Source organism: Barbus barbus, assembly GCF_936440315.1.
Source record: "Barbus barbus genome assembly, chromosome: 48".
In the NCBI taxonomy this organism is placed as follows: Eukaryota; Metazoa; Chordata; class Actinopteri; order Cypriniformes; family Cyprinidae; genus Barbus; species Barbus barbus.
The window spans coordinates 13,224,711-13,236,965 of NC_136726.1; the positions used below are offsets into that span (position 1 = coordinate 13,224,711).

General features: G+C 37.2%; 1 protein-coding gene across 2 annotated transcripts; it reads left to right on the plus strand.

Annotated features, from left to right (window-relative positions):
• The first annotated feature begins 2,779 nt into the window (after positions 1-2,779).
• Positions 2,780-11,884, plus strand: LOC306866876 (uncharacterized protein). 2 transcript variants are annotated; one of them, XM_079412288.1, is made up of 8 exons: positions 2,780-3,178; positions 3,835-3,936; positions 4,961-5,275; positions 8,356-9,027; positions 10,072-10,290; positions 10,432-10,593; positions 10,674-10,891; positions 10,964-11,884. In XM_079412288.1, the coding sequence occupies exons 1-8, from the start codon at positions 3,152-3,154 to the stop codon at positions 11,130-11,132; spliced, it is 1,884 nt and encodes a 627-aa protein (XP_079268414.1). In that variant the 5' UTR covers positions 2,780-3,151; the 3' UTR covers positions 11,133-11,884. The 2 variants fall into 2 exon arrangements, with proteins under 2 accessions (XP_079268414.1, XP_079268413.1); XM_079412287.1 differs by having other exon boundaries at positions 2,955-3,178; positions 10,378-10,593; positions 10,964-11,882.
• Positions 11,885-12,255: the final 371 nt, after the last annotated feature.

The window sequence follows — 12,255 nt, forward strand, 5'->3', positions numbered from 1 at the left end:
TGTGCGGCCACAGTTTCTGCAGAGACTGTATTGAGCAGTACTGGAGTGTCGGTGACTCAAGACAGTGTTCAATGTGCAGACAAATGCCTGCTAACACTCTTAAGTGTGCATGAACCCCCAACCCTACCCCTAAACATAACCATCACTGTGGCATAAGCTGCTCATAAGAAAATGTATGAATGAAATTGCACAAATTAAAAATTTGTTGATGCACCTTTAATATAGTAACTTAGCAAGTTATAATTGTTACAATAGTACAGAGAGTATGCATTAACATGTATTTATTGGTGTTTTTAATGTCAATCCTTTCAGTATGATGCTCCGGATTTGGAAAATCGAATCAAGGCTGGGTTTAAGGATATTCACCAGCTTTTGGATGACGAAGAAAAGGCAATGTTTAATGAACTAAAACTGGGAAAGAAGAAACTGGAAAGTCTGAATAATAAAAATGAGATTATCAGTGAAGAAATCCACAATCTCACAACCACCATAAAAGACTTGGAAAAGGAGTTAGATAGTGGGGACATCAGAATAATTTAGGTTAGCTCTTCGTTTTGTCCTCTTATGTTTTATTAAAGTGAATTCAAAAATTGCTAAAAATAAACTGTTCCTATTTCCTGCATTTTCGATAGAACTTCAAGAATACATTGACTGTATAGTCCTGACAGGACTCTGCCATGCAGGCCATTTTTGCCCAGTCTCTTTCTTATGGTGGAGTCATGAACACTGACCTTAACTGAGGCAAGTGAGGCCTGCAGTTCTTTAGATGTTGTTGTGGGGTTGTTGTGACCTCTTGGATGAGTCGTCGCTGCGCTCTTGGGGTAATTTTGGTCGGCCGACCACTCCTGGGAAGGTTCACCATTGTTCCATGTTTTCGCCATTTGTGGATAATGGCTCTCACTGTGGTTCGCTGGAGTCCCAAAGCTTTAGAAATGGCTTTATAACCTTTTCCAGACTGATAGATCTCAATTACTTTCTTTGTCATTTGTTCCTGAATTTCTTTGGATCTCAACATGATGTGTAGCTTTTGAGGATCTTTTGGTTTACTTCACTTTGTCAGGCAGGTCCTATTTAAGTGATTTCTTGATTGCGAACAGGAGTGGCAGTAATCAGGCCTGGGTGTGGCTAGAGAAACTGAACTCAGGTGTGATAAACCACAGTTATGTTTTAACAGGGGGGAGGGGGGCAAACACTTTTTCACACAGGGCCATGTGGGTTTGGATTTTGTTTTCCCTTCATAATAAAAAACTTCATTCAAAAACTGCATGTTGTGTTTACTTGTGTTATATTTGATTAATATTTACATTTGTTTGATGATCTGAAACATTAAAGTGTGACAAACATGCAATAAAATAAAAAATCAGGAAGGGGGCCAACAATTTTTCACACCACTGTATATGGGGTTCACTTTCTGAAATGTGACAAAAAATATTGACCTTTTTCATGATATTCAAATTTTTTGATATGTACCTGTAGTCAAGTCAAGTCAAGTCTGCTTTATTGTCAATTCTTCCACATGTACAGCACATACATACAGAGAATTGAAATTGCGTTACCCTCAGACCCTTGGTGTAAACAGTTAACATTAAACACGTTCAAATACAGATAGTTTAAACATATGTGCATACAACACTATAGCTATACAAGTAAGGACATTGTAGAAAAAAAAATAAAGAAATAGATAAAGTGGCATAAGGCGCATGGCAGATTAAATAAAAACAAAACTGTGCAGATATATTTGTAGTGCAAAAAGAGCTTATCAATCTGAGAACATTGTAGAAAAATAAAAAAGATAGATAAAGTGACATAAGGCACATGGCAGAATAGATGGAGTGCAAACCAGTTAGCATGACAGTGATGTGGTCTGAGGCTCCGAGGTGGGGGAGGGGGAGGGCCTTGTAAGCTCCTCTCTGGGTGGTGTAAACAAAGTCCAGGGTATTTTTTCCCCTTGTTGGAAAGTCTATGTGTTGATGTATTTTTGGGAGCACACTCTTTGTATGTATCTGTATCTGACACTGTATGTATCATTGTTGAGTTTGAACCACTGATCTATATAAGATCAGTGGTTTGAACCCAAATGCCAATCAACGTTCTACATTCCAAATCACTTTATGACGTCATAATGGGAAAAGAGTGTATATTTGTGTGAACAAGCTCCTAAGAGAGAATATAGTCGAGACAATGAGAAAACAGAAAGAAAGAAAAAATTCACAGAGAAGAGAAATATTTTTGGAGCTAGAAAATGTTTCAAGATAGCTGTGGAACATCCCTTGGCTCTCGCCCGTTTCTGCCGTCTGTCATCCGGCAGTATAACTATGTACAGATTCTGTCAGAGTTTTTTATATATATTAAACCAAGGCTACAGCAGATAGCATGGTAGGCTACGTCTGAAAAATGTCTGTTAAAGATCGCTTCATCTGGAAAGCATCTGCTGTGTACAAACATCTAATAAACATATTTAAGATGTCAGAATTACATACATAAATCATAAACATCATAAAGACATTTTCTAAATGCCTATTTGACCTACATGTTCTAGATCATATTGCAGAAGAGCAACACTCTGAATACGTAATTGATGCAAAAAATATTGTGCAATGATTAAAAAATATTCTATAATATTAGCCTATTTTAGGCTACTATATTATATGGTTATTCGTGTATATTTAGGTGTACGGCATTTTTATGTTCTCGTTTACATGAATTACTGCGCCATCTGTCGACACAAATCCAAAGTCTGATTCCGTCTTTCATTAAACTACGTTTCCCAGAAACCTTTGCGCGCTGCTTGCACGTGATGTCCACTGCTATTCCTGTGTCTGTAGGTTATTTTCTTTTTCGAATTTTTTATTTTATTCTATTTTTTGCTCGCTTGTTGATGATCTTACATTTTTGAGGGTTGTGGGAACTGGCGGAATTTGCTGCGGATAATGTTGGGATTTGGTGCATCGCTTAGTACTGTGTAAGAAGGAACAACAGGAGGGTGTTACATCAGATGTTCCCGTGCTCATGAATGGTCAGCAAGACAGTCCACGACCTGCCAGCCTCTGAAGCGATTTAATGATAAACAATTTTAAACTGTGTCAACGATTTAATATTGATGTTAAATTGATATTAATGATAATAAATAAGACCAGGTGAGCTTATAGTCATGGAGAGTCCACATCTACCTGCTGAGGTGAGTCAAGCTAACAGTCTCTATTAACGACATATAGTCCCCATACATTTTCATGACATTGTGGTTTAATCGTAGGACAGCATGTCACAATGAAACCTGCTTTTAAACAGCGTATTATAGGATTTTAAACAACATTTGAACAATAAAACGATTATTTGTGCGTGGGGGTGCTAAATATTCATATTATATAAAATATTTGATATTATTATGATTATGACGACATTTATTTGGAAACATATATTGATAAAATATTAATTCAAGAACTTCTTGACAAGAAGTAATAGATTGTAAAAAATATTGTTTGCCTGACATTTTGTGTTATACATGAAGAGTTCTTTTGCAAAACAGTTATACAGTTATATGTTTAACAATTCTCAGAAATCATGTTTTTTCCTTGTGCATTCCAATTAATCTCAAGTGTCCTCTGTCGATACATAATGTTATTATTGTTATTTTATTGTCCTGACATGAGTCCTTGGAATTTTTTCAGTCAGTTTAATAAAAGCAAAAATAAATAAATAGCCTAAATAACTACAAGACAACAAATTTATAACATGATAGTGACAACTTGCCCCAACCTTCATTATATAGTTGACTCTTGTCTTAATATTTACCAGAGAGAGCACAACCTGTGGCTTTTCTTCTTTCTGCTCCAGATCATTTCTTACATATTGAGTTTCCTTCATGTCACGGATCGAAAGGAGGCGTCACTGGTCTGTAAGATTTGGTATGATGCATGCCAAGACCACCGGTTTCAGGTTTTTCTCATTTTTATTTGAACATATAGATCAGGGGTGTCAAACTCAGTTCCTGGAGGGCCGCAGCCCTGCAGAGTTTAGCTCCAACCCTGCTCCAAAACACAAACCATGTAGTTCTCTGTTATGACTGTCTAGGGTCAGCCGTAACCGGAAAAAGGAATAGTCTCAATACCAGAGAGATGTTGAATAACAAGAATTTATTTATAAATAAGGGTTTAGCTTCAGGGGCATGCAAGGCCAAAATAACAAATATATTTTCGTAAACACTCTATACTTCCTAAACCAAAAATAAAGAAAACAAAAATACAGTTTCAACTTACCTGACTCCCTTAGCCAAAAACAATGAGAAAAGATGTTTCAAAATAAAATGGTGTCTAACCCCCTACCACCCTTAACTTACCAAAAACATATTTACAAAAGATATATACACAAGTTAGCAGTAAACAATTCACAATCGGAATCCAATTTCGTAGTCAATCAGGCAAGGGTCAAGTTAACAAGGAATATCACAAAATGGAAACAAAACAAATAAACTAAATTATCACAGAATTACGATCCCACTTACAATCTTAAGCACCCACACACTATCTCTCTGGTAAGACACCCAAAGACTTAAACGAATGACGACGGCAACGCACAAAGGCAAACTACAGAGTCACACACGATGGCACAATAATGGCCTCCATTGAGTGTTTGGGGCAGTCCTTATATCTGGGTCAGGTGAGGAGGAGATAAAATCGCAGCTTCCAGCAAATTATCTAAGGGAACTGCCCATCTCAAACACAAACAAGAGGACATAATGGAAACAAACAAATCATTAAGGCTCATAACATTTCAAATAAGGTTGAAGGATCTGATTAGCTGGATCAGGTGTGTTTGATTAGGGTTGCATCTAAACTCTGCAGGGCTCCGGCTCTCCAGGAACTGAGTTTGACACCCCTGGACTAGATTATCTAAAACATCATTCCTGTTTTGTGTTCAGCCCACTTCCCTAATTGTTTAAATTGCCATTGCTTTACCACAGAAAAATGTCACTTTCAAGTTCCCTGTTTCCACATCTTCACTGGACTTTATCCGTGCACTTGCAAGGCGCCCTCGCTGTGGCCTGGTCATCAGCCATCTTGATGGATCCAGCCTGTCGAGACAAGTACTTCTGGAGGTGGGGCTTCACCTCGGCCCTTGCTTGGACAGTTTGGCTCTACCTGGCAGCAGCGTCACAGAATCCTCCCTGCTGGGCGTCCTACCACATCTGACCTGCCTCCGCAAGCTGGACCTCCAGGGGCTGGACAGCCTGTTTATGTCTGGAGCTTTTTTGTCAAGAGAGGAGCACCGTAGACAGGTTACATCTCAAAATTACTGTTGCAAAGGGAACATTTCTGGAAACTTTCCAAAATATTTTTGAAAATTCCAGAAAGTTTCCAAAAAATCCTGGAAAGTTTCCTATTCTGGAGAGTTTTGGACATTTTTTGAAAAATGTCCACCTTTTTGCAAACCTACTCAAAATATAATGTCCGTTTTTATACTGTAAATTAAGGTTGTGATACCTAGATTGCATTTACATTTATGAATTTAGCAGACGCTTTTATCCAAAGCAACTTACAGTGGTGGCCAAAATTATTAAAACAGTATTTTCACCACCTAAAAATGTCAGTTATTTCTATATTTTGCTGTAGTGTGATAGTAGGAAATATCAATTTATATTTCCAAACATTAATTTTGCCATTAATTGTAATAATCGAGTGATATTTTTGTCTGACAACAGCCAGTGCTCCACACAGAGATCTGATCTCATCATCATCCAGTCTGTCATGACATGAAGAAACAGAACAAACTGAGACAGACTAAATCCAGAAGAATTGTGCCAACGTCTCCGAGATGCTTCAAGAAACCTACCTGCAAAGCTACCTTAAAAACTATGCGCAAGTGCACCTAGAGCAAAAGCTGCTTTAAAGGGGTCATTGGATGCCCATTTTCCACAAGTTGATATGATTCTTTAGGGCCTTAATGAAAAGTCTATAACATACTTTGGTTCAAATTTCTCAATGGTAGTGTAAAAAACACCTTCTTTACCCTGTCAAAATCAGTTCTGTTTTTAGCAAGCCATTTTGGCCATTTTGCTTTAAATGCTAATGAGCTCTGCTGACCCCGCCCCTCTCATCCGTGGAGTGACGAGCAGTACTGTTTACTTTAGCCGCGAAACTGGCTAACTAGTATGTTGTTAGGAAAGGCGATTTGCAAAGATTCATAAAAAAACGTTATACTCACTTCTTCTGTAGGTGAAGCTGGATCACGAATGATTCACGCGAACATAGACGCATTTAAGCAGATCGGGAAGCGAAAATAACGTTAATCCTCTGCGTCTTCAGCGGCTCAGATGTCGGGAGTAAACGATGACTGATTTATTCATTATTACATCCAACAACAAAACACCTCAATCCTCATTCCTGTCTTCCCCTGCACCAGAGTCGACACGATGGACAGCTCTCAGCTCACTCAGGGCGGGTCTAAGGTAAGGTTGTCTTACAGAACTACGTCATTCTGACGGGAATCTCAGAACAGCCTGATTTGAGAAAGGGGATTTTAAAATAGGGATTTAAAAAAAACACTGGGTGGATTTTTTATCATTATAGGATGGATGTGTACACACTTCCATCACACATTTTTGTTCAAACAACTTGAAAAGTGAATTTTGCATCCGATGACCCCTTTAAACACAAAGGATGGTCACACCAAATGTCGATTATTAGAATAAAGAAAATCTATTAATGGCATTATTTTTGACAGCATCTTCATTTTACAGCATTTTTACACAAGTGCCTAAAACTTTTAACAGTACTGTAGCTTTGCAGGTAGATCTCTTGAAGCATCTTGGAGAAGTGACCACAGTTCTTCTGGATTCAGTCTGTCTCAGTTTGTTCTGTTTCTTCATGTCATTCCAGACAGACTGGATGATGATGAGATCAGATCTCTGTGTGGAGCACCGGCTGTTGTTAGACTCCTTGTGCAAACAAAAACCTCACTGGATTATTACAATCAATGGCAAAATGAATGTTTGGAAATGTAAACTGATATTTCCTGCTGACACACTACAGCAAAAGACAATAACTGAAATAACTGACTTAAAAAAAAAATGTAGCTGGTGAAAATACTAGTGTTCTAATAATTTTGACCAGCACTGCACAAAAGAGCAACAATATTCATAATACACAGTGGCAGGTTTATGAAACAAGATTAGGAATCAAGCTAGAGAATAGATAAAAACACTAAAACTGTTGTAGTTTTAGTTGTGAATTTAGGCATCATAACATTGTTTTACATACAAATATAAAAATTATAAAAGTGGCAACTGACAAGTAAAACAATTGATAGCTTGTTAGTGTTTTATTAACAAAACGTATAATTTATTTGTAATATTTTTATGGTTTAAAATAGAATACAATAATTACATTATAAATAATAAAAGTATATTATATTAAAATTATAATGTTATGATGCCTAGATTGACAATTAACAAAACAAAAACAGGTATAATATTTTTAGAATTTAAATGATATTTTAAAATGTAATTCATTTATATATAAAAATTACAGTTGTAATTAATATATTTTGTATTATAATTAAAATTTTATAATTAACAAAATAATGTAAAATATATTTTTTTTCAACACAATGTTGTAGTATGTCACTTTTTACCCTAGTTATTATTTCTCAGTATATATTCTATTTTTAATAGTCATTTTCGCTATTTACACGTGCAGATAATAACACGTGCACTATTTGCACTCTCAGTATTGTAGTGCATTATAAAACAGTAAGCAATAATAACGTATTGAGTGAAAATTACAATTTTAATTCAAATTATTAAATGGATGCCACCTTATTGGGACAATAAAGCCCTCCCTACACCTACCCGAACCTTACCTGATACTTTATTTTTAACTTTTCATTTATTTCCTTAATTTTTATTGAAAATAAATGCCTTTTCGATGTGATATGAAATTTGAAAAGGGAGAAAAAAAAAAGTTTGGAAAAAGGCAAACTCGAACCCGGGTCAATCGCGTCAGAAAAGTCTTTGGCACACACTTTACCATCTACGCCACTGGAGCTGTTGTTAGAGTATTGTCTTTTGTAGTGTTGTCTAGCCCAATCACACGCTGGTGGGAGGAGTTAGTTTAAATAGCCTCTGCCAACAAGGCGGGCTATTTGCACTTGGTCTAAATAGACACTCTGTTTTTTATTATAAGGTTTTCTAAATTGAAGCAGTTAAATGTTTGTAGTTTAAAAAAACGTTATTTTGGCTAACCAATTTTAAATATTTATTGTTTTTATAATGTATATATTGTATGCATGTACCATCTAGATTCTTATTATCTAATGTCATCTAATATAATATATATATATTTTTTTTTGCAATAATAGGTCCAGAATGCTTTGAAGAATCTGGAGGAACTGAACCTGTCTGATCTGCGCTACCTCTCAGACCTCTCTTTTAATCGTCTGTCGAGTTGCACGCCCAGGTTACGCAGTCTGTCCCTGGCCGGATGTCACATTGCTTTCGAGTTCGACCCATACCGAGGTTGCCCGATCGGGTTTGGCTCTTCCGCTCTAGTTTCCCTCCGTAACCTCCTGAGCCTCTTGCAGAAGCAGACCGCCACGCTCCACAGCCTGGACCTGAGTCGCACCAGCATCACTCCCGAGTCGCTCCGCTCCATAGCTCAGGTGCCCGGCCTGCGTCTGGAGGATCTGAGTCTATGCGGCTGTAAAGAGCTGACGGACTACTCCATGGAAATCTTCTGCAAGCAGCAAAACAGTCTGAGGACGCTGGACCTCCGAGCGTGTACGGAGTTAACCTGTAGGACGGTGTTGGCTGTGGCCACTGAGCTGAAGGAGCTGCGGTCGCTGTCCCTCTCGCAGGACTGGAAGATCACGGATAAAGGCCTGGCCGAGCTGATGACACTACCGTGCTTGAGGAGTCTGGATCTGTCGGAGTGTCTGCATGTCAGTGGTGCAGACCTGGTGAAGGGATTGTCCTCTCCACAGCCCAGGGCTCAGCTGGAGACCCTTAGCCTTAGAAACTGCACTTACATAAGGGTGAGGCTGAAAGTGCTGAATGGCACGTATAAATGAAAAAAAAATAAAAAATGTGTATCCTATCAGTTATCGGCCAGTATTAGCAATTTTTTTAAATAATTGTATGTGATTATATTATATTTATATATTGTTCCTGTTCAAATCCACTAACTCTCATTTAAAGCTAATCTTTAAAAACACTTATAGTTTAATAAATGTAAAATGTAATCTTAATTTAACAAATTATACATTTTTCATACTGTAAATTATAATGTTATGCCTAAATCTTGTTTTATTTATGTATTAACAAAATATTTGTATTTTCTTCTAATTTTCTATATATAAATATAGACATGATAATATTATAATTATAATATAATTTGTAATTGACAAAATAGTTTTAAAAAAATTTAATTATAATTATTAGATTGTTATACTGGCTAAAATTTAGGGTAATATGAATACATCTTACAATTTTAGTTGATATTTTGTATTTTAAAAAGGTTAATATTAATGTCCATTTTTAATCCAGTAAATTATAATGTGTAAAACAATGTTTTATTTTTTTATTATTAAAAATATGTGCAATATATTATATTCATTTAAATTATAATTATATATAAATAATTATTAGCATGTAATACGTGTCAGAATGTAGAGTAACGTGAATATATCATACAATATTTTGTTTTATATATGAATATCTATTTTTCATGCTGTAAATTATGTTGTTGTGATGCCTAAATTCTTTTACAACAATTTATTTTACTTTTTAGTTTTTCATGTGTTCATGTATTAAAACATTTATATTTCATTTAGAATACATTTACAAAATACTAATTAATGCTAACAATGTCAATTCTAATATTATGTTTATAATATAACCATAATCCATAATTAATAAAATAGTATCAAAATGTAAAAATAATTATTAGCTTATTTAGGGTAATTAAAATGTTATTTTTGTGTCGTATAATTGAATTTTAAAATTTTCCTCAAATGATCCTGCCCGATCCTTTTTTTGTATTGTCTGCCTTCTTGCTAAAACCCTGTGTTCTCAAACAGGATACAGTCATGTTCTCCCTGACGCAGCTGCTCAGCCGTAACCTGAGAGAGCTGGACCTCACGTCCTGCGTCTTCCTCACTGACCTGAGTGTTCGCGCCATCACAACGTACCTCCCTGCGCTGGTGGTGCTGCGGCTCGGCTGGTGCAAGGAGATCTCTGACTGGGGGCTGCTGGGAATGGTGGAGCCCACCGAAGATTGTGAACCAAGAGACAAAGAGGTGGGATTGCACTGGTTTTTAGAACACATATATAACAATTTGATAATAACTGCACACAGTTAGCTCATAAATAACTCAAATGTTAAGGAGGATAAAGGCCCACGTTTTACTAGGACGTTTGGGAACATGGGCTTTTTCCAGCCTCCCAGCTTGCCTTTCCAGGAGAAGCCACGTCTTGTGACCGAGGAGGACCTTGGGGCCTTTAGGGAGCATCAAGAGGGAGCGTCTCTTTTGGCCCTCAGGGGTCTTCAGGAACTGGACCTGTCGGCCTGCTCCAAGTTAACTGACACCAGTATCACCCAGGTCAGTACCTCAGTGATTGAAGCATGCACTTTCAAAAAATGGCACAGGATATGATGTCAAAATGTTCCTGGCCGCCTTAGGTACTCCGGTTCCTAGACCTGCAGCGTCTCTCGCTTTCTATGCTGCCTGAGATCAGCGACGACAGCTTGGTGTCCGTAGCCTATCACTGCCGCAGCCTCACCAGCCTGGCGCTCAGCCACTGTCCCCAGATCAGTGACCAGGGCATGGCGCGGGCCCTTCCGCTCCTCCTCAGGCTGCAGCATCTGTTCCTGGCCTGCTGCGACGCGGTTACTAACGAGTAAGTGGCGTCATCCGTGTTTTTGTACTAAATAAACGAGCTCTGCTTAACACGCTCAATGTGTTCCTGCAGAACTCTTTCTATAATCGCACTGCACTGCGACAGACTCCGGACCCTCGATGTGTCCATGTGTAAGGATATCACAGTGCACCAGGTGGACCTCGTCCAGTCCCGGCTGCCCTTCCTTGAAAAAGTCCAGTGTCGCTTTGCCAACGGTGCAGATTTTACTATGGCACTATGAATCTGTAATAGAGTGCGTTAGTGGCCGTCCACTTTTTCAGCAGCGTTGTTTCCGGAAGTATTGCTTATATAGGGATTTTAAAAAAGTCTTCGAAAGTATTTGAAGCCATAAACAAAACCATACAAAGCAAAAAAGTATTTGAAAAGTGTACAAAGACTTGACCGAAGGAAAAAAACTACTATACCATGAAGAATTGCGAATGACAATCTAATTAAAAACAATGGAGCTATATAGATCTATTAATTTAAAGTTGTTGATTATATCTATAGAAACAATATATTTATATGGTTCCCTGCAGAGCTGTTTCGGTATGATTTGCTCACTGTGACTTTCTGATTGGTGGAATTTTCTGCACAGCATCATGGGTAATGTAGTCTTTCCACAACAAATTCTGCTGTTTAGTTATTATTTTAAAAATAAGTTGAAATAATGTAAACTTTACAAGGCATGGTTCATTATGGAGAAAATAAACAGAGCTTTATTTCTGGAACCCGACTGCTGCACACTGAAAATATATTTAAAGCACTTTCAACTCCGGTATGAATGAGTAATCAATTCCTAAATGCTGTATTGTTTTGCATAGGACTGTAATTGTGCTATTAATGTGGTAAATCACTGCTTCTGAGTGAATCTGAGGGTCCAAACATTTCAAATGACTCCAGTGGTACTGTAAACATGATCTGCTATTGATTAGTAGATATAAAACTCTACTTCTAGGCGGTATATATCAATAAATATTTTAGAATAATTTTTTTTTGTCTCATTATTTTAGCCCACTGTGATTTGAATGTGCAGTCTTTATAAAGCCACACTTTACAAGTTGTGTGTTTTATCAGCGCCAGGTAAGGGTGAACTTTCAGGTTACGTGACTGAGTAATAAGCTCAAAGGTCTAGTTTTATAATACAATTTGTTGCTTAACTCAACCTGTAATTAAAAGCATTAGTCATGTTTCAAATGTGGAATTATGCTATCTACATATATTCTAATTCACAGATTTTCTATTAAAACATTTTAGCAGACGCTGTTGTAGTGACAGGTAATTTCAAGTTTATGACGTTAATAAATCAACAGCGTACCAAAATGATAGCAACACCTTTCGATTGAGTTCTCCTCACATGCTAC

What these genes read in the sequence shown, in the direction of transcription:
- LOC306866876 (XM_079412287.1), top strand. Translation starts at nt 3,152, where the DNA reads ATGGAGAGTCCACATCTACCTGCTGAG. An exon ending in CTGACACCAGTATCACCCAG is followed by an intron (nt 10,594 to 10,673) that starts GTCAGTACCTCA and finishes TGGCCGCCTTAG; the next exon opens with GTACTCCGGTTCCTAGACCT. An exon ending in TGCGACGCGGTTACTAACGA is followed by an intron (nt 10,892 to 10,963) that starts GTAAGTGGCGTC and finishes GTGTTCCTGCAG; the next exon opens with AACTCTTTCTATAATCGCAC.